Source organism: Rhamphochromis sp. 'chilingali' (genome assembly GCF_963969265.1).
Source record: "Rhamphochromis sp. 'chilingali' genome assembly, chromosome: 20".
Lineage (NCBI taxonomy): Eukaryota > Metazoa > Chordata > Actinopteri > Cichliformes > Cichlidae > Rhamphochromis > Rhamphochromis sp. 'chilingali'.
The window spans coordinates 9,438,024-9,461,017 of record NC_137947.1 but is presented as its reverse complement, the minus strand read 5'-3'; the positions used below and the strand labels follow the sequence as shown (position 1 = coordinate 9,461,017).

Here is a 22,994-nt window from a genome sequence, read left to right as displayed (position 1 = left end):
TCACGAGGTGCCACATTTTTGATTAATACCTTTTGTTTTTGAGAATCACCTGTTTGTGGACAAATGTATTTTTTTGTTAACTTAGGTATTTTTTTTTTTTAAATTCAATGAAATGAGAACAACATTTTTGTGACAGTAATACAAATATTAAATTCTTAAGTGTTTCTTTTTATATTTCAGTGACTCATACCTCAGTGTTAATCGGCTGAATAAATAAATAAAGAAAACAAATGTTCAGACACAAGAACTGGACAGAAAATGAGTGAGAAAACCCCCGATACAAACCGTGGACAACATTTCTAAAGTCTGAAGAATTATTAAGGATGACTTGATATATAAATAAATAATAGTTACAAGACAGTCTGATTCCTTGAAAGCAAAAAATAAAGAAATAAAAGTTAACCAAAGACTTTTTTCATACTCTAAAGCAGCACAGAAAACCATCAAATGCGGAATTTCTACTCCACTGCATTTCACAACAAATGCTGGAGTGAGTTTGTAAAATCCAGCAGACTCAACCGCTGGTTCTTAATCTTTCTGTCCTGTGAGCGCCATCTGTAGTCGGTTCTCCTTTTAACCCTACAAAGCCCGAACCATGAAAGTTCCCAGAAAAAAGTTCCCACTTTTTAAACGTATTTATTTTACTGGAGCCTTTATTAAATCGTGTGACAAAAGTAAAAATGAATAAAAATAAATTACATATAAATGTACACGACTCATTTTTGCGACAGTCGGTGTTTTTGTGCACTTATGGGGGACAAAAATCACGTTATACGGTTAACAGGTCTGAGTTCCTGCAACACAGAAAATAGATCAACACTAAATAATAATAGCCAATAATTTACAAAAAGGTAAAAGTATTTTACAGTGTGGTGTGATGTTCTGAATTTCAAAGCTGTTCCAAGATGGATTATCAATTTTTCCCCTTCAAAACAACAACAACAAAAACAACAAAAAAGGACTGCTTTGTCCGGGTGCCAGGGGACGTCCTGATTGGCCAGGGAATCACAGTTTTCTTAAAATACCACAGTGTCTGCACATATAAGAGGAAAGTTTCAAACATTTTCTTTGGATGATTGCACTTTAATTCATCACCGCTCATTCTGCGTCCTGTCTGACGGGTTATTTTTAGGGCTCTTTTCACCAAATATAACCCGCCTCGGTCGTTTGTCATCGCGTCACAACAGGTAACATTATCCCATTTAGCCTTTTCCTCTTCCTCACTGGCTGGGTCGGAGGAGAGGTGTGGGGTTTGGGGCTATAAAAGGAGGGACGGTCACAAGTGCCTGACACTCATCTTCGGTCTGCTGAGGTAAGAGATGAAGACGCCTTTTCTTTTCACCTCACAGGGGGCTGCTTTAAATACTCACGATAGAACTTCTTTAAAACTTAAGAAAAAAGAACATTTGATTGCCTTTTTAAAAAAGCACGAGCAATGTCTGATCGTTTGCAACCAATGCTTATTCGTTAGGTGGAAACAACGGCGACAAAAAATGACTATTTGGTGCAACTTGTGTAAATGTCACGTCAGTACTCCTTGCACTTCCCACCATCTGCCCGCGGATCACCGGAGCCCAGTCTACAGGAGGTTCAGGTCAGTGATAACTCTTCTTTCCCCTCCTCTCTGCTCCACGTCCTCTAGCGGCTGAATCAGCGCACGGCTGCTGGGAAAATTTGGAATCAGCTGTGCGTTATAGTGCATGCACGACGGGGAGCACTTAATCCCCTCCCATGTCTACAGCCTAGTAGCTTATTATTTGTGATACATACTAATCCAGCCTTGCACATGATGCCGCCAAAATTATGCTGAATCAAAGAAAACTCTTTCAAAGTGATTCTTTTAATATACATATATACAGGAAATATGGTTCTGAATATAACATAATAATGGAAATTCATAGTGTGTCCATTTGAAAGGTTATAACACATAAGCTAAGTCCAGATAACTGCCCTAAAAAGTCCAGTTGTGGATCTCTGATTAACTCACTGGGATACATTGTGATATAATTCTCCTTTTGTGGCACTTTCTGAGAGCTTGTGACGTGGGGCACCCCACTCAGAGGACACCCACTTTATAAGGCAATGAAGGGAGCATCAGAAGCCCAGCCTTCCCTGTGTGACGCCCACGCTGAAGCCTTGGCAGCTATAAAAACCCCAGGCTCTCCGTGGATGGGTCCAGACAGATACTGATCACGCAAAGTCTATCGAGAGCCCTCATTTCTGTTGGAGACGCACAACAGCCTCTCATATCAGCAGTTTCCATAGGAACCCTTGATATTCAAAGTCAGCTTTGGCTTGTGGGGAAGAGATATCAGGCGGGGTGAACTGTGGAAAAAAGAGGCAGGATCAGTTCAGAAAACTCTCTGTTAGGTTTTTGTTTTTTTACTCTACACTTGCCACTTAGACATCTTTTTTTTTTTTTTTTTTTTGAAATGCGAGTGATGAAATAGACAAAAGTTCGGGCTCACCGGATTTACTACTTTAGTTTTCAGTCCAGCCTTCTGACCTCAGTGACCATGGTCTCTCACAGATCCACCAAAGGGGCATCCAAAGCTCGACGGGACCACATCAATCATGAGCTCAAGAACATGCGTGCTCTGCTGCCCATCACCCTGGAGGACCAGGAGCGACTCTCGTACCTTCACTCCATGGCCGTCATCTGCACCTACATCAAAAAGTCTGTTCTCTTCCAGGGTAAGTTTTCATACTGCAGTCATCCTTTAATGCCTTTGAACTTTTAATCTGCATTCAGCCTGCATCGCTGTCAAACAAAATGGGACTGAGCATGAAGGCCTCTAGGGACCATATCAAAAAGTAACAGATGTGATAACCCGCAGAGATGCATGCTGTATAAGCAAGGCTGAACTCACTCTTTCCTCTCTAAGGGCTCCCAGCTGGAGAGCGATCACACTGCTCTCTGCCACATGAGGTCTTTCTTCAAGCCTTGCACGGTTTCATCCTCGTCTCCACCGCACAGGGCAGGCTGGTGTATGTGTCAGAAAATGTAGCCGAGTATCTCGGGGTTTCCATGGTGAGCCTTTTTGTTAGCTACATTGTGTTTTCAGGTGTAATGTTGCAGCACTTTTAGTTTCTGAATCTTTGGGAGCTAATGGGAAATTGTGTAACTTTCCCAGGTAGACGTGCTGCAGGGAGACACGATATATGATATGGTGGAACACTCTGATGTCGACATTGTTAAATCAAACCTGGACCTTGAAAACAACTCAATGTCAGGTAAGAAAGATTTGGAATTCAGTTTAAAATGATATGTATGGCATTTGAAACGATTATAGTGTTATCACATGCTGGTTGCTGGTACTGTCACAGATATTTCTACTGTGAGGAAAAAAAGTAAGCCGGTTTCCTTGGAAATTCAACTTGGTTTGATGCAAATCCAGTGAGGACACTAAAGAGGTTTCAGATCTGCAGAAAATGCCAAATTTGTGAAATGTGCTACTGATGCAAAATCCCCCAAATGCCCCACAAAGCCCTTATTTTAAGCCATTTTATTCATAGTGAGTTTTAAAACTTGCCCAACCTCTTTTTTACAAACATGAAAGACTAAACTGTTACGTTTTCTTTCCCCAGAGCGGAGCTTTATATGTTGCATGAAAACCTCCAAGACCTTTAAGTTGCAACATGGCAGCTGTTCCTCTATACTGGTCAGAGGAAGCTTCCAGTTCTTCCCTCAACCCTATGCATGCTCCCCTACCACTACAACCAGCGAGCCACTGTTCGTGGCTCTCTGCACCCCAACAGTGAACTGCCTGAGGAGCACCGACTCTCACTTCTGTCACAGCTTCAACAGCACACATGGACTGGATATGAGCTTTATGAAGCTGTCAGATAGGTACAATTGCACAACTTCTTCTGTGAGCAGGCATAATGAACGTTTTCCTGTTTATTGACATTTTGATTTTCCTTTTTAGCGTGTCTCCTTTGTTGGGGTATTCAGCAGAGGAAATGATTGGTCGATCATGGTACAGCCTCGTCCATCCTGAAGATCTGTCGCTGAGTGCAGATTCTCACAGAAGTTTGAGTAAGTGAACAACAGCCTTTAAGACAAAGAGACAGCTAAATGTTAGGATTTCAGTATTCACTGGCACATTAAATACCTGTTGTCATCTATTCACAGCACACTGAGCACTTTAGCTTTCAGTTGTTGAATGATATGAAATAGTAAATATTAAGACTGTTTAGCATCATTCTCTTTGAATGCAGTTCTTTAGTTCAGCACGTTACATATTTATTTTAGCGTGTGCAATACGTTTGAGGTTTTGTGTGCACGGTTATAACCATGAACATTTCCTCCAGTGCACTCAGATGACGGCTTCCAGGTGGAAATGGTGCTGAGACTCCAGCGCATGGATCTGTCGTGGTGCTGGATCTATAGTCGAGCCACCAAAGTCTCTGGGGAATGCCAGACCATCAGCTGCACCAACTTCATCATCAGGTATTATGACCTCCTCTGGAAAAACTGAGCACATGTTTCAGTGTTTTCCCAGTAAAGACGCTGACTTGTTGCACGTTGTGTTCCTGCAGTGAAACTGAGGCCAGATTTCTTCAGAAGAAAATCAGCAGCATGGCCTTCAAACCAGCATTTCTGCCAAATTCCTACCACTGTGCTCAACACCCTCAAAGCTCCAACAATAAAAGTCAGAGGACACCCAACAGCCAGAGTGAGGAGCCTGGTGCCAGAGATACGAGGGAGTCTGAGCACGACACAGACTGTGTGGTGAGCGGCTCTTCCCCGAGCTCACCTGCCCTTCTGGGTGATAGCCCTGCTGTCCTCATCCCTCCATACAGCCCCGCCTCCTCCAGCTCCTCTCTGCAGCAGGAGGAGCTCAGCCATGACATTCTGATGGATGTGCATGTATACACAGATCAGTGGCTGTGCTCCCCTGAGGCCTCTCCCTCCCATTATTCCTACCCAGAGACTGGGCTCACCTGTCACCATTCACCCTCAGACTCCCTCCCTGCAGCCACTCAAACCTTTGACCAGCCATCCTTTGGCACGCTCAGTGGCCACACTCCACCCACCTCATCATCGCCATCCTGTGATTTCAGAGATTATACATCTGACGCTCGCTTAGTTCCAGACTGTCTCTCTGTGTCCGACATGTGTGAGAGCCCAGCGGACTGTGCTCTGCATCCAGATGATTTCGGCCTTCTGTTGCAGCCACAAGAGGGCAGCGTTGTCCAACTGCATCATGATGCTCCTGACTTATCCACACATACCAGTATTTTTAATCCCAGCCAGTCTCCCACATCCCTAGAGCCTAACCAGTATAGCGAAAGTGAGCAGGTGGAGATCAGTATTCTGGCCCAGCAGATCTCCTCGCTGGCCAGCAGGTTTGACCGGCATCACACTGTGAATCCCTATCAGCATGTGGTCCAAACTATAGCCACCAACACGATGCCCTCAGCCTGTGACTGGCCCCCTAATTCTCCTCCCCCCTCAGTTCGTCTTCCCAATCCTGCGCTGGTTCTTGATGTTGCCATGTTTGACAGCTTCATGAAAGATCTGAACATGTTCACAAGAAAAGGCAGCACATTGAGCGATACCAACTACCAGCAGGGCTTAGTGTGCAGCAGGAACGGGCACCATCCCCATCAGGAGCAGCAGGAGCACATTGGCTTCATTGCAGAGGAGCTGCTGGCTGCAGAGCACTTCACCGTGGGCAGCATCGCCATAGATCCCATCAGTATGCAGCTGGGATGCCATGATCAAACCACTGGGTTGCTTCAACATCATCTCTACTAAACAGTCCACCCTAATGAGATGGCACATGACAGTTGTCGGGTACAGATGGTGCTGAGACTCCAGTTCGTGGATCTGTCATGGTGCCGGATCTATAGTGGAGACAAAGAGTGAGTGACAGATCAGCTGCCTTGCATGGCTTCACCCTCATCACCAGCACACAGGGCACGCTGGTCTGTGCTTGAGAACGTGTAGCTGAATATCTCGGGCTTTCCACGGTGAGCCCTTTTGTGAATTACATTGTCATTTTCAGGTGTAATGTTGCAGCAGTGATGGATTTTGAATCTGTTAGAACTAACACCAACTATGACACTTTCGCAGATGTATGTACTGCGAGGAGACACGTTATGACATGGTGGGATGTTCCGATACTGAGATTGTTAAATCAAACCTGGACATCGAAAGCAACATATTATCAGGTAACCAAAATTTCAAATGATGCGCGGCATTTAAAATGACTGTATAAAACGATCCCCCTCTTTTTGCTGTAATATTACTGACATTGCTGCTGTAGGTGGAAAAAATGAGCCAGTTTCCCCTGAAATCTGTTTATGAAATCCATTACTGATGCAGCATTGTGCTACAAAGCCCTTATTTTAAGTGAATTTCTTCCATTTAATTCATAGTTGGTTTTAAAACTCGGCAAAACTAGTCTTAAATGTTTTAACAAACATGAAAGACTAAACTGACGTGTTTTCTTTCCTCAGAGCGGAGTTTTATATGTTGCATGAAATCCTCCAAGACCTTTAAGTTGCAACATGGCAGCTGTTCCTCTATACTGGTCAGAGTTGAGGGAAGATCTGGAAGCTTCCTCTGTGTGTCCTTCCTTACCACCACCACCACCACCACTGAGCCACTGTTTGTCACTGTCTGCACCCTAGCAGTGAACTGCCTGAGGAGCACGGACTCTCATGGACTGGATATGAGCTTTATGAAGCTGTCAGATGGGTACAATTGCACAACTTCTTCTGTGAGCAGGAATAATCAGCATTTTTCTGTTTATTGACATTTTGATTTTCCTTTTTAGCGTTTCTCCTTTGTTGGGGTATTCAGCAGAGGAAATGATTGGTCGATCATGGTACAGCCTCGTCCATCCTGAAGATCTGTCGCTGAGTGCAGATTCTCACAGAAGTTTGAGTAAGTGAACAACAGCCTTTAAGACAAAGAGACAGCTAAATGTTAGGATTTCAGTATTCACTGGCACATTAAATAGCTGTTGTCATCTATTCACAGCACACTGAGCACTTTAGCTTTCAGTTGTTGAATGATATGAAATAGTAAATATTAAGACTGTTTAGCATCATTCTCTTTGAATGCAGTTCTTTAGTTCAGCACGTTACATATTTATTTTAGCGTGTGCGATACGTTTGAGGTTTTGTGTGCACGGTTATAACCATGAACATTTCCTCCAGTGCACTCAGATGACGGCTTCCAGGTGGAAACGGTGCTGAGACTCCAGCGCATGGATCTGTCGTGGTGCTGGATCTATAGTCGAGCCACCAAAGTCTCTGGGGAATGCCAGACCATCAGCTGCACCAACTTCATCATCAGGTATTATGACCTCCTCTGGAAAAACTGAGCACATGTTTCAGTGTTTTCCCAGTAAAGACGCTGACTTGTTGCACGTTGTGTTACTGCAGTGAAACTGAGGCCAGATTTCTTCAGAAGAAAATCAGCAGCATGGCCTTCAAACCAGCATTTCTGCCAAATTCCTACCACTGTGCTCAACACCCTCAAAGCTCCAACAATAAAAGGCAGAGGACACCCAACAGCCAGAGTGAGGAGCCTGGTGCCAGAGATACGAGGGAGTCTGAGCACGACACAGACTGTGTGGTGAGCGGCTCTTCCCCGAGCTCACCTGCCCTTCTGGGTGATAGCCCTGCTGTCCTCATCCCTCCATACAGCCCCGCCTCCTCCAGCTCCTCTCTGCAGCAGGAGGAGCTCAGCCATGACATTCTGATGGATGTGCATGTATGCACAGATCAGTGGCTGTGCTCCCCTGAGGCCTCTCCCTCCCATTATTCCTACCCAGACACAGAGCTTGCTGCAGCCACTCAAACCTTTGGCATGCTCAGTGGCCACTCTCCATTTATCTCCTAATCTCCGACTAATTATTTCAGAGCGTGTACATTCTCAATTCTGATGCTCGCCTTGTTCCAGACTGCTCATTTGTATCCGACACGTGTGAGAGCCCAGCGGACAATTTCGACCTTCAGGTTAAGCCACAAGGAAGCAGCGTTGACCAACTGCATCGTGACCCATACGTACCAGTCTCTTTAATCCCAACCAGTATCTCACATCCATAGAGCCTGACAGCAGAGAAACCAGTATTCTGGCTTAGCAGTACGGCTTAGTGTGCAGGATATATGGGCCCCATCCCCATCAGGAGCAGCAAGAGCACACTGGCTTCATTGCAGAGGAGCTGCTGGCTGCAGAGCACTTCACGTGCAGCATCACCATAGATCCCATCAGTATGCAGCTGGGACGCCATGATCAAACCACTGGGTTGCATCAACTCAATTCACCAGCTATATGCAAAGCAGCATTCAGCAAGGTACTTTCTACTAAACAGTCCACCTATTTATTGATTTGCTGCTTTGGTATGTAAGCTTTAGAGATATTTAATTAATATCTAATTTTATTTTCTGTCTTTCTTTAGGTGGAGCTTGCTGAAGAAAACCCATCCTGAAATAAGTCTGAGACTTAACTGGACGACCACTTGTATGACATATTGTCATAAACCTCCACTGGATTTAAAGGCGAGTGTGAGTAAAGACAACTAAAGGACATCTTCTCAGATGTTATTTTCATATGCAACACTTTCCCATCCTGAAAAGCTTAGTTAAAGCTCATGTAGACATTCTTTTATTTTTCCTTTCTGCAATTTTGTCAGCTGGGTTTTATGTTACACTGATGTCTTAATTTGAGAAAAAGTACTTTTTAAGAATCTGACAGCATTTACACTGACATAGATCCGTTTATCTTCTAATATTGTGACAACATTTTAAAAATGAGCACCTAGTGCCATTGTCACTGCAAATATCAGCAGTTTCCATAGGAACCCTTGATATTCAAAGTCATCACCTTCCCACAAGCTAACGCTATAAGGCAGGGTGAGCCATGAAAAAGAGGCTGCATGAGTTCAGGCCAATTACTCTTTTTTTTCTTGCAATTAGATTTTCATTTTAAAAAAAAGCGCACTACACTTGGCAGTTACACATCAGAATGATCTTTAAATGCGAGTGATGAAATAGACAAAAGTTCGGGCTCACCGGATTTACTACTTTAGTTTTCAGTTCAGCCTTCTGACCTCAGTGACCATGGTCTCTCACAGATCCACCAAAGGGGCATCCAAAGCTCGACGGGACCACATCAATCATGAGATCAAGAACATGCGTGCTCTGCTGCCCATCACCCTGGAGGACCAGGAGCGACTCTCGTACCTTCACTCCATGGCCATCATCTGCACCTACATCAAAAAGTCTGTCCGGGGTAAGTTTTCATACTGCAGTCATCCTTTAATGCCTTTGAACTTTTAATCTGCATTCAGCCTGCATCGCTGTCAAACAAAATGGGACTAAATCTTCAGTACCCTTGAGACCAAATCAAAAAGTAACAGATGTGATAACCCGCAGAGATGCATGCTATATAAGCAAGGCTGAACTCACTCTTTCCTCTCTAAGGGCTCCCAGCTGGAGAGCGATCACACTGCTCTCTGCCACATGAGGTCTTTCTTCAAGCCTTGCACGGCTTCATCCTCGTCTCCACCGCACAGGGCAGGCTGGTGTATGTGTCAGAAAATGTAGCCGAGTATCTTGGGGTTTCCATGGTGAGCCTTTTTGTTAACTATTCGGCATTTTCAGGTGTAATGTTGCAGCACTTTTAGTTTCTGAATCTTTGGGAGCTAATGGGAAATATTGTTTTTTCCCCCAGCTAGATGCACTGCAGGGAGATGCAGTATAAGACATGGACTCCAGTGCATGGATCTGTCATGGTGCTGGATCTATAGTTGAGCCATATGGAGAGTGCCAGCCCATTAGCTGGAGCAGGAGGAGGTCAGCCATGACATTCTGATGGATGAGCATGCATGCACAGATCAGGGGCTGTGTTCTACTCTCTGCTCAGAGACCGAGCTCACCTGTCACCATTCACCCTCAGACTCCCTCCCTGCAGCCACTCAAACCTTTGACCAGCCATCCTTTGGCACGCTCAGTGGCCACACTCCACCCACCTCATCATCGCCATCCTGTGATTTCAGAGATGATACATCTGACGCTCGCTTAGTTCCAGACTGTCTCTCTGTGTCCGACATGTGTGAGAGCCCAGCGGACTGTGCTCTGCATCCAGATGATTTTGGCCTTCTGTTGCAGCCACTTTGAGGCAGCTTTGTCCAACTGCATCATGATGCTCCTGACTTATCCACACATACCAATCTTCTACAGTCACAGAAGCTGGTTCTTGATGTTGGCATGTTAGACAGCTTCATTAAAGATCTAAACATGTTCACAAGGAAAAGCAGCATATTGAGCAATACTAGCTACCATCTAGCAGCAGTGTATAACAGGAATGGGGCCCCATCAGAAGCTGCTGGCTGCAGAGCACTTCACCGTGCAGCATCACCATAGATCCCATCAGTATGCAGCTGGGACGCCATGATCAAACCACTGGGTTGCATCAACTCAATTCACCAGCTATATGCAAAGCAGCATTCAGCAAGGTACTTTCTACTAAACAGTCCACCTATTTATTGATTTGCTGCTTTGGTATGTAAGCTTTAGAGATATTTAATTAATGTCTAATTTCATTTGTATGACATATTGTCATAAACCTCCACTGGATTTAAAGAAGAGTGTGAGTAAAGACAACTAAAGGACATCTTCTCAGATGTTATTTTTTATAAGAAACTTATTCCTGAATGTAGAGCTAAAGCTCATGTAGATTTTGTTTTCCTTGGGCTTCACTCAAAGTATTGACAGGTGTCACAATCCTGTAGGTAGCAAACTGAAATGTCATATGTGCCACCAGCTACAGGCTGAGACATCCGTCATCTTCTATTCTTCTGATACATCAAGAAAACAAATATCAGTAAAAGACATTTCAAGGAAACCTTCACTAAAATGTCGTGTCTGCAAGCAACTTATGTGGGTTTTATACTGTCCCAACACTATGGATAAAACCTGCTGTCAGCTGAGTTTTGTTTTGCTAAAGTCTTTTTTTTCATAAAAATGTACTTGAAAAACAAAATAAAAGTAAGTGAGATCATTCACCCTGCTTTATCGCCATAGTTTTTAACACAAATTGGTTTTTTTTTCTTCTTTGTATGCCATTAAAACTTTCATACTGTCATAGTTAAAGATGTTAGACAAGATGAAGCTACCTCAGTGGTACAGCTAAATCCATTCAAAGTCTGAATTTTGTGCCTTAAATTGTGTTATTCCCTGCATATTCAGAACTCTGAGTCATTCCTGCGGTTTGCTTCAGAAATATTTGAAATGTAAATAAATCTAAAGAAAATCAGAGGCTTTGTTGTTTATTCATTATAACACAGAGTTAATAAAGAGGACTGCCCACGTTCTCTATAAGGTTTTGCTGAATGCGGTTAAGGGGCCTATAGTAGATATTTAAGAGGTAATATATAAAAACGTTGAAACTTTATTTTTAATGACAGAAAGACGTTGTGTGCACATTACTGAGATGCCCTCTTACACATCACAGGTCGCCCTTCTTTATTATCAGAGCTGCCTGGGGTAGCTGGACGCTTGCAGTGACCTGAGTGAACCAAAAGCTTTGTGTTGTAAAAGATACTGAAGCACCCTTTACAGCTGGAAAGACTGTTGATTTGGAGGTCCATCACCAGAAATGACCTTTCATACTACACTTTATTATGTAAGCCATCATTATAAAATATTGACTAGTGCAGGCACAAAACACATCTTTATGGAATAACAGTTATTTATCACAAGAGGGCCTACTGAGTACTTTGTAGCCAATCAGACCACAGCACATTGTCTACTGGGCTCTTCGGGGCTCCATTGATTTTTACATCTTGTGGGCAGTGACACCAACAAGAGCACATAAACTGTGCACAGTGAAATCAGTTACGGATTTAGGTTGATGTGCAGAGTCGATGAATAAATGCGCATTTAGGCGACTGATGGATCGCGGCGGTTAAAAGCAGAAAAGATTTGCATGCATGCACAAACGTAGGGGAGAAAGCTCGCGGGGAGGCACTACAGGCATGCAGCTAATACAGTGTTCATGTTTCTGTCATGAGACTTAGAATCACCACTAGATGGAGTGATAACTCCAACACCTTTGTCTTAACACAGACACTACGTGCTGTTGGTGTGACACTACTTAAATAAGCAAATAAAGAGGAGTGTGCGTGTCTCTGTGTGTGAGTGTGTATGGCAATGAGAGCACAGAAGGACATCAGTTCGGTCCATTCATGAGCAAAGAGTCCAGATGCCGAGCGTTATCCATGGAGACCCAATTAAGAGGGATGTCTGTTGAAGGGTACAATGGCAAATAAAGTTCCTAACAAGTCTCCACATCTGCTGTGCTCCAGTCTCCCCGCATCACTCAGCAGCACCTGAAACATCAGTGATTTCCCCGAAGCACGGTGACACTAACATCGCGGCTTTGGCGCATTTGTCCACACCAAGGAGACTGCAAAAAATATAAACCCTTTTCATTTCACCGACACACACAATGAACACTCCAAGCATTCCCATGTCTCTGCAGATTACACAGCTCAGCAGTAAAGTCAGTTTGGCACTCTTCCGTCGCTGTGGTTACACACTTCCAATAAGCTCAGGCTGTGCGCTCTGTTTTTATTCCATCTGTAAAAATCGTCACAAACAACATTATTTTTATATTATTATTATTATTATTATATTATATATAAAAGGGAGATGCAGTTGTAATATTAGATTAGTGTCTCATTGTGTGAGGGGAAATAGTGATGCAAAGTAATGGCACACGCTGATGATGTCAAAGCAGAAGCGAGAGAGATGAAAAATCAAGACGCAAACACGCATATACAGACACAGGCTATAAGCAGGGACGCACTCACTTTATCTATAACTCGGATCACTTAATCACATAGGCCACCCTGCTATCTCTCTGATATTAAATTAAGATGAAGAGTGGTGAAATTAACAGAATCCATGCCTCACAGGAGTGGTGAAGTAATGTAGGTGTCTGGCAGTGGAAGTGAAAGATGAAACACGTTCGGGGGATGCTGTGATTCATATCTAGGATATGAGAGTGTTACTGAGGCTGGAGGTACCGCACGGTGGAACTGACAAAAGAGAAACGGAGGCAAAACTGTCATCTGCCTTACTTCAGTAGCTCATAAAGTGCTTTCTCAGGTGGATGGCTGGAGGGCGGATGCTTGGAGGCAGGTAGGCGCAGGGGTGCATTTGAACAAAGCAACTCATGGATGGGATTCGTCTCCAATCCGTGCCTCCCACAGAAAGCCAGTTTCTCATATCCCCCCTCACCTGTGGCTTCTCACAATAATTGCCTCGTTTGCTTGCAAAAGAAAAAAAAAACTCTCCAAATTGAAACTCTAGCTGATTCCAGGAAACAGGGCCTCAGGTGGCATGGCCGTGTCTTCGTTTATTTACAGGCTTTATGCTTTTATTGTTGCTGCAACCAACGCTCGAGAGCTCTGTATTGGAAGCTTATCTCTGGCAATACGTGTATTTTGAAATAGATGAGGATGTGGCGAGCCACCCAGCTACGATGATTTGTCCATTTTGCTCTGGGATTGTTTGGCAGATGGAAACGGTGACACAAACCGAAGCCACCAAGGTCACAGAGAGGTGCTGCAAGCTGTCTTGAGGGACACCCGTGCCGTTATTACGTGTTAACCCGAAACTGGCTTTTTATTCTAGTCTAATTTATTTTCTCTTCGTCTCCATGTACGAAGCAGCTTGCTATTGTTTTGACTACATCACATTTTCATCTATAACACTGTTGCCCCATATTTCAAAAAGAGGCAAAATCACCTGACTGGTCCTGGTTCAGTCACAGGCAGCACACTGACACTGTAACTGGGTTAAACAAAAATACTCAAATAGACCGCAGCCTGTTCCTTCAGCACTCCCCTCCCGTTTGTCCTGTTGCTATGCCTGAAACCACAGCTCTGATTCAACACTGGATCCCAGTCATGAACAGTCAACATATCCTGCTGATATTCAACAGAGAAAGGCCAACCAGCCGGGGAGCAGAATACAAATGGCGGCCTAACAGTGGATCCTACTTGCATATGAATGATTGTTTCATTTTCTACTGTTCTCTTTCAGGGAAGAGTTTGCTGCTCGAGGCAGAGCACCTGTCCTCAGAGGAGAGATAAGCATCCCATGGCGGCAAGATTTGATAAACATCTTATTCTTTGTTGATGGAAATTCTTGTGTACTAAAAAATAAAAATAGTTCTCAAAAAAATTCCATTAGGGAATTTAGAATACATGCATAGATAGTGTATAGTGCTTTACAGCAGTCCCGTGGAACAGATTTCCACGGGTTTAAATTTAAGCTCTTTACTGTGCAGAAGCAATACTACTGGTATTAGGGAGGTAAGGTCTCCTGGTATATTCTGTATTTACCTCCAAAAACTCAGACTCAAGCATTCAGAAAAGCAATGATCTGTGCAGGAATTTCAATACACATTTGCTCATAGGTGGATCTCCACGATACAGTCTGCAGTACAGTAATGTGGATGTTTGAAGTAAGCGATGAAGACGCTGGTAATGCTTGTAATTTTCCGCATGTGCACCACGCGTATTATATATGTACACAGGGCATGCATGATTAACGAGTTTATCCCTCTACCTCTTCACAATCTCAGGGGTCGAAGTAAATAAACATGAAAGAGTGCATTTTTTGCAGGGTTCACAGAAGCTTGAAAGATGATTTTAAAAGCAGTTAAATGTGATGCAATTAGAGCCTTAACATGAGCTAGTTCATTTTTAATAAGAGTTGAATAAAAAAAAGGAGTCAAAGTAAAAAAAATAAAATAAATAACTCATGCATAGCTAAATGTATTTAATCAAATAATGCAAATCAGTTTCATAAAAGAGTTACTGTGGACAAATTTATATAGTGCTGATTAAGAGTAATCAGACTACTTTCAGTGATGTTGAATTTATTCATAAACAGGTGGAATGAGTTAGTATATTAAGCTGTGCACAAAACCAGTAACTTTCCGAAGTTCCGAAGGAGTAGCTCCTATGGCAGGTTAAGCTGTTGCAGAGATTGGGTGTAATCACTGTAAAATCTCAATTTTTGTGTCTGGGGTATCTAAGATAATCTGACTGATTAGATGTAGCTCTCTAACTAGGGAATGAAAATGCAAGAGTTTGGCCAAATATGGTAGTGTCATCACCTTTTAAAAAAAGAAAAACACAGCCAGCGTTGATAATATAATTGCTGAAACACAAGTGCAGGTTGAAGTCATATTGGGATGGATGGAAAAGACTGAAGTGGAAGCATGCTGGCACATACAGTTCTTACACACACACTGGACATTCTGGACATTGTTTTCACTTCATCACTTAAATCACTTTAAGCATATTTGCACTGTACAAGACATAATATGGATTGCACAACACTGGACATTATATTCTTCATTTCCAGTTAATACTTGTACAGCTGCTGTTATTGTGTATATATTTATTTATATTTCTTCATACATTCTTATATAGTTCTATATTGTGTATTTTGTTGTACAGTTATTTTATTTTCAACTTTAATTTATATATTTTATCTTATTCTTTCCCAGTTAAATTTACCCTTCATTCTAATTTGTGTTGTACAGTTATTTCATTTTTAACCTTAATTTATATTTTATTCCTTCCTAGTTAAATTTACCGTTTTTAATTTTTCATATTTATTTCCTATCTTATTCATAGCCTTTTCCTTTTTTGTTTTTCTTTAGGTCACGAGCAGTTGTCCAAGCATTTCACTACATATCGTACTGTGTATGACTGTGTACGTGACAAATAAAATTTGAATTTGAATTTGAATTTGATTTGAATTTGACCGCTGGGATGTAATGCTAAAGCAGCGTTAGCCTTTCTCAAGTAAGCCTTCTTACCATTTTTTCCATCTTTACTTGCTCTAAGACTATTTAGCAGCACAACTCGGGTTGTAGCTGAAATTCTATTGCATGACATATAACACAAGGACTAAAGGGCAGGCTAGACAAGCACAGAAACCTTGCTGAAGATGTGATTTGCCACATCTTTAAAATACTGCTATAGCATTATTTTAATGCTCTAGCGTCTTCTTAATGATAGTAATGTGTTGTGAAGTCTTTTTGTATTCTTGCCAGTTTGCTTTGTTGTATTTGAGTAACCGTAGCCTACAGTTTGTATTGTTATCTAGTAATTGTGTGACAGTGGATTCCATGTCACAAAACACTTAACTAGTGTAACGAGTAGTGCACTTACTTTCTCATGAGCGTAATTAACTACTTTTAAGAAAAGTAACAAGTAATGTTTAATAGATTACCCGTTTAAAAAATGACCTGACACTGCACGTTGTAAAGGTTTTTTACTCACACACTGATGCAGTTCTACAAGTTCAACCCTCCACGTTGCCGCTAGGCAGATTAGCCTATTTTAGCCTTTCTAAATAAAATAAGACAATGTGCAGTGGGAGGGGAACTCAAATACTAACCAATGAAAGCATTCACACAAAAATCGATTTCACTTTCATCCAGATAATTATTTACAAATCAGTCACCATCACTGGGAAGTAAAGAAGTAGTTTTCATGACATATCATCAAATATATTATAGGAAAGTACAAAAAATAAATAACCTGTATGTTACCTGGGGCAACATTGTGCTGTAATTGCAAAAGACCATGGAAGAAGGGCACAAAGTTAGCATACAATGTAAAAATATATTGTATTTGTAAGGAAAAGAGATGGAATTATCCAAGAGTGTTTTGTAATGGATTTAAAATAATATGTAATTCCCATTCTCTACTCGCACATATTAGGGAATGGAGTGATGATGAGATATCATATGGTGATGAGGAAGGTGATTTTTGTGTATATGTTCATGCAATTAAATGTTGCTTTCATTAAACGTGAAATGTGCAGCACATAAACAAACAGTGTGTCTAGTTTTTAATGTGTTTGGTTAGAACAAAAATTTTCTTTCAATAAATAGAAATCTTTCTTCTGCATGAACAGATCAAATGTTTCAGTTTGTGCATTATGGTATATTGTTGCCTTGAGGCAATACATTTTAAATAAATGTAATAAAAAAAAGATAGATATATATTGTTATAGTGTTATAGCTATTTTTACAACTATGTTTCCTACTGCTGTTATTTGTATTGACAACATATAAGCAGGGAGCTGCGTGACTGCTATGTAATTAATATGATACATAAGGAGTGATATATGGGGATTCTAAATAACGCATTATTATATTATGACTTCGTTATGTACATTACAGTGACAGCTTATGACCGTTTAAATACATAACAATTTGAACACATTCACAATGTTCCTGAATAACAAAAAAATTGTGTTCCTTTTTCACAACTGTTTTCTTAACCTCTTATCTAATTGAAGGTCACTGTGGGCATACAGGGTGAGAGGTACATCCTGGGCTGGTTGTCAGTTTGTCCCAGGAGCAGAAGTAGAGATTGCCAGGGATGAAGCTAGCTCACAGAGTCACATTCACATTCCTGTACTGTATGCCTGGTTTGCACCATCTCAAACGTCTGCTCCCTCTTTGCCATTAGTTTGTACTTTCAAGCACGTTTGGCATTTTATGAGTCATTGTCTCTGTTCTTAATCCGCCTTGACTGGCAAGAGCGTTCTTTTTTTTGCCTTTCTTCTGTGTGACTCTGTGGGTGAGTGGATGATTCTTTGAAATTCACCACAAATCATGGGACCCCTTTCGACGCCCAGTTATCTTGGGTTTAGCTCTCATTAATAATTCTGACGGTGTATCTCACTCAAAGGGCATGAAGGCTCAGCTCATGCATAACGAGACAGTATTCAAGTCAAATGTTTCCACATTCTTATTTTAGAATGAATTTTTGTGCATAATTCTTCTAGCTCCAGTCCTTTTAATCTTTTCCTTTGACTCTCTGGAAACCTTTTCATCTACACATTTGGATTTTTCCGAACTGGCACAAAATCTCTGACTTCTGTGTCCATCAGCTGAGGAGTTTTGTTATTATTGAAGATACACGGAGAAAAGAGAAATCCACTGGCTTTTCAGAAAACCGCATTCTCTGCAGGCTACTTTGAAGTTCCGGGGATTAACATATAATGTATGTTTTGTGTAGATGTTAATATTTCTGAATGATTTCAGACAGTGCTCTGTAAAGTGTAGTGACACAGTAAAACAAAAGGAGCCAAAATCTTCCCATTACAGAGAAAAAAAAGCCTCCCCGTCTGAGCGAGCTCGGATCAACCACGAGAAAAACTTTGGGTGGCAGAGGGGACAGAGGAAAGCTCTTGTGGTTTCAGCACTCTGCAAAACAAACTGAGCCTGGCGGTGGTCGCTGTGTGACTGTGTGGGTGATCTGAGAGGTGCTGAGAAGACAATGTGGGGAAGAACGTCCCTGTACCATAATGGCACTCGTACGTTTTTTTTTCCCCATTTTTTTCTTTATTGCATCACTCGACCTTCTGCAGAACATGTAAAACTTCGCTCCACTGCTGCTCAGCAGGGCTTGATGCATCCATTTTTTATTTTCTCATTTTTCCTCTAAAACACACGCTGGGCAGCAGTGGATGAGAGTAGGGCTGCCACAAACGATTATTTTGATAGTCGACTAGTCACCGATTATTTATGCGATTAGTCGACTAATCAGATCATCATCCACTGGACGTAAAACTACAGCTTTTTGCACCAGCAGCATCTGCTCTTATATAACTATCATTAGCTTACAGCTTTAAGCTTTTAAGGTGCTAACTAAAAATAAAGACAAGATGATAGTTTATTAAATTTTAATGAAATTTGCAGATTGTTTCGGTGAAGTTTAATAAACTCCTTGCTATCTAAAATATAACAGGACACCGGAGTATATTTTCCAGCATCTCACACTTCTGATAATCAGCTGTCTGCTTGACGTTTATTCAGCTGTGTAAAAACTATAACTTTAATCTCAGACAAACCGATTTACTCAGGAACAAATAAAATACAAAAAAAAAAAAAGCCAAACAACAACATTTTTAATTTATCTAAGTGACTCATATATTTAACCTGAGTAGCGAAAGACGGCGGTGGGTTTGAAAACAATTTGCCGGGAGTCCGGTGTTCTCACCGCGCTAGTGACCTAGCCCCCGGCTAGCTATCGAGCTAGTGGGTAACAGACGTCTCCGAAAACGTCGGAGCGCTTTTGAAAATATGTGGTGTCCTGATAAACTGATCCGATATTTGAGGTTTACACAGCTACATTCTCGCCTGAAAATATGTTAAACGTTTATTTTGTGACCCAGAAAGAATAATAAGAGTAATATTAAAACTAACTAGCTGCTGCCATTGTTGGAAACTAAGCTGGGCCGCGCTATGAATTCTGGGACACAGCTGCTTCTTCTTCTTCTTCTTCTTCGGGGTTTAACGGCAGCTGGCATCCTTGTACATGCAGTGCTGCCATCTTCTGTTTCAGTCCGTTATTACACTCTTAAATCCTGCTACTTATTCCTGCGTCTTTTGGGATCTTACAAAGCTTCAAACGACGCGTCGACTATTAAATCAGTCGTCGACGATTTTGATAGTCGACGTAATCGTGACTAGTCGACAAATCGTGCCAGCCCTAGATGAGAGACTCTCGTAGTGTTCCAGATGAACATTATTACCTTTTTACTGTGTCACAATAAGGTATTTCATCATATTGCAATCACAAGTGTTCCTGAATTCAAGCACAAAGAACATTGACAAATATTACCATGGAAACTGTAAAGCACTCACACCACTGTATATACAGGTTCATAGACTTATTCTTGGTAGCCTGGACTACATTAATATTATAGATTATCCTTTATGTTATAAATAACCTGATTTTATTAAACAAGGGAAATCCGGTCTTTAAGTGATGACGTGACGAATCCTACTTCCGGGCCTAAAGTAGTCTGCGTTTAATATGGCTTTTGTGTTGTTAACATGTTTAATGTTTTGTATTTTCTTCTATTTAATCTCAAAAAGCTCCTAAAACAGTCAGTGATCACTGTTGACCTCCCTCGGCTTTTATTACCACTAATCATTTATTTAAGCTCAGTTTTTAAAACCTTAGGATGTAACTACAGCCCAGCCCATGCAGCAGTATATGAATGACTAACCTCGTATTGTGGATGGATTATCTCAGTTGTTCTCCTGAAGTCTGGTCCCTTTACAGCATCCTGCCATGTGATTACATTTGTTCCTGACCACCGAGAACACTCACGTTAACTTTTATCGAGTGGAAAAAAAGTTAGCTTGTTTAAATTATGCTAACATAGCTGTGTCGCTAGCGATCACGTAGCACATCATTATATACAAGCTAGCCCAACTTCAGTAACCCTACAAACGTCACTGCTGTTTAGTTTTCTGTCTTCATTTATGTTGGAAGTGATAACAGAGCTGTACGTTTTAATTTGTTTCCAAAACCCCGCAGTCAGGACATGCTATATTGTATTTAGATAGAAGCTAGCGAGCTAACTTCCTGCTAACTTATAACTCCGTTAAATGTTATAAATTCCGTTTTCATGGATGCCTGGATGTTAAACTCTATTGTTACACCTGGTAGAGCAGAACTCCGATCATTTTATTAAAGATGAAAGACTTTAGACAGTTTTTCAACTCTCAGTAATGCCATAGTGATCGTTTGATATATGGACCTGCAGCGGAGTTTAGGCCCAGACACGGCTAGTGACGTCAGACTTAACGACCGGATAGAGAGGATGTTGATTGTTCTTACCTTTGAGCACTAAAGTTCATCTCTTGAGCCAGGAGCTGCTATGAATTTTAGCAGATACTCTCTATAAAATGTGTGCTACTACTTCGTCATCAGTCTTAGATCATAACTGGAGCCATAATATGTAACCTTAATGTAACATGTAGAAGGATTTAAAAGAAGAAGACCCGTCCATTTTGCTGATGAAGATTTTGCTCACTCTGTCTCTCGCTAATGGTGATAATTGGAGACAGCGCATGCCTGGGCGAGAGTTTGGCAGTGCCCGCTCATTGATTCATTCATTTTACCCTCAGATTAATGCGTTGACTGTGACCCTGGTGACCTCTGGTCTGCAGGGAGCCCAGTCACCTGCTCAGGTCACGCATACCCCTTCTACAGTTCGTATAGTTGGCGAATAACTGTACTACAATCAAAGCTATGTGCAAAGAAAATAGAGTGAGTGATAATTTAGCTTGGGTCGGCTGCCAAATGGAAAATAAAGATGTAATTAGAAATTAAAATGAACATACTGTAGATTTGCTATAGTACACATTTTTTATTGTGCAGTCCCAGAGCACACACTTACACACACTCACACACATGCACAAACAAATGGCTCCGTGGTCTAACAAACAAAAATCAATAACTGTTTCACATAGCTAATCAAACACAATCTGTTTGGATTTTGGACGGCAAAGAAGTTGATTTAAATTGAATAAAGCCTATCCAGTGTTAAAGCAGCAGCGTTACCCTCCTCTCGCTTTCTGAGCTCCATCAGGATATCTAAAATGATTACAGAGCCTACCACCGCGCTCACTTTTTAACATTTCTCCACGCCACCTTGTTGGTATGTTGTTGTCACTTTACTCCCTCCTTGTTCTCTTTCTAATCCGAGGTTTATGACTGCGAATGCACAGTTCGGACGTCTATTGGGAGTTATGATTATGAACACTGAGGCTTTGACACTAGGATGATTTATAGTACAGTAGTCAGTGAAGGTGTGCTCTGCTCGTGCCACCCGGGGAGATGCCTTCCATCACAGCTCATTTGCATTCACTCGATTTCTGCAGCGACGATGACTCATACCCACTAATGAGGCACCCACAGGACAGGAGAGTGCTCAACCTAGAGTTACACTATTGTTTCATCCTTCACTGAAAACCTGCACGCAGCTCCTCGCCCTCCTCAACTCTCAGTTGTGGAAAAGCAGTCATAACCGTTCATTTCAGTCTAACACCCCATAATACCTTTGCCTCTCTGTGAGGTGTGCTGACTGTTCCCAATAACATTACAAAGCCCTGTGGCCCAAGACGCCTTAAAATGTTCCTTTGCCATATTTTGATGTCTCATTTCGCCGCTCTACACTTGTAAAGTCACTGCACCTGATGCGTTCGGTCACACTTTATTTATTTCCATTAAAAAGTGCAGGAGTATCCTTTCACTGCGCTAATTTATAACAATTTAATCCTCCAATCTTACAAGCAAAACGCATTAAAGTTCAACACAAATGAGAGGGGGATGTGTCGCCATCAGCGATCAAACCGTCCACACTCCTTTAGAGGTGTCGACTCCAAAAACTATAATTGTCCCAATGACTCGTGACCACGTAGGACACAAATTTTTATTTTATCACAGTAAAAAAGCCACTTCCAGTGTAATGAAATAGAAAAGAAGTAATAGAGCAAAAGGAACATGCTTCTGTATATTGAGTATTGCTGGGCCAGTTAGAATTGAGTAACATTTAAGTGTTTTTGCATTAAAAAACTGTCAAATTTACACAGATTCTGTTGATCTTTTATTTTCCTTTTTCGCACGTTCTGTTTGTGTGTTGGTAGACAGTCATATCCAGGCACTGTGTACACTTATTTCTTACTTTTCACTTTAGGGATGTCAAAATACATGCTGTAGATAATGAAAACACTGTACTGGCTGTGGTACATTTAATGGAGTCAGCGAGCTATGAGACCTGACTGAATAAGCGGTAAAGAACTTGAATGTAATATTGTTCCCACACCAGAAAAATCTCTGTGCCGGCATTTTTCTTATAACTGTAACACCTTTGCAGAGAGGCAAAGCTGTAAGTTTTTCTTGACTTTTCCAGAAAGAAAAATAAATATTTCTCTGCAGTTTGGCATTTGGTTTCACACTCAGTAAGGCACACAAAAACTGACGCACGTCTAATTGTGTTTGTGTGAATGGAAAATATTTAATTGATTTTCAGCCACATTTCTATGTGCAAAACTAATTGCAATATGATATTATGACTTTCAGTCCACCAAAAGCAAATTTATTAGTTTTAAATTCAATACGTTGGCTAAA

General features: G+C 41.5%; 2 protein-coding genes across 3 annotated transcripts; both read left to right on the top strand.

Moving 5' to 3' along the window:
* The first annotated feature begins 1,293 nt into the window (after positions 1-1,293).
* On the top strand, positions 1,294-6,777 carry LOC308387893 (uncharacterized protein). Its single transcript, XM_080868239.1, has 11 exons — positions 1,294-1,312; positions 1,472-1,594; positions 2,531-2,694; positions 2,886-3,031; positions 3,135-3,234; positions 3,589-3,850; positions 3,930-4,039; positions 4,315-4,453; positions 4,543-5,979; positions 6,083-6,180; positions 6,469-6,777. The coding sequence occupies exons 2-9, from the start codon at positions 1,494-1,496 to the stop codon at positions 5,762-5,764; spliced, it is 2,244 nt and encodes a 747-aa protein (XP_080724365.1). The 5' UTR covers positions 1,294-1,312; positions 1,472-1,493; the 3' UTR covers positions 5,765-5,979; positions 6,083-6,180; positions 6,469-6,777.
* A 1,086-nt stretch (positions 6,778-7,863) lies between these two features.
* Positions 7,864-11,272, top strand: LOC308387894 (neuronal PAS domain-containing protein 4-like). Of its 2 annotated transcripts, none has more exons than XM_080868241.1 (5): positions 7,864-8,315; positions 8,421-8,520; positions 9,096-9,253; positions 9,445-9,590; positions 9,695-11,272. In XM_080868241.1, exons 3-5 carry the CDS (start codon positions 9,154-9,156, stop codon positions 9,722-9,724), a joined length of 276 nt encoding a protein of 91 aa, XP_080724367.1. In that variant the 5' UTR covers positions 7,864-8,315; positions 8,421-8,520; positions 9,096-9,153; the 3' UTR covers positions 9,725-11,272. The 2 variants fall into 2 exon arrangements, with proteins under 2 accessions (XP_080724367.1, XP_080724366.1); XM_080868240.1 differs by having other exon boundaries at positions 8,421-8,526.
* The last annotated feature ends 11,722 nt before the right edge of the window (positions 11,273-22,994 follow it).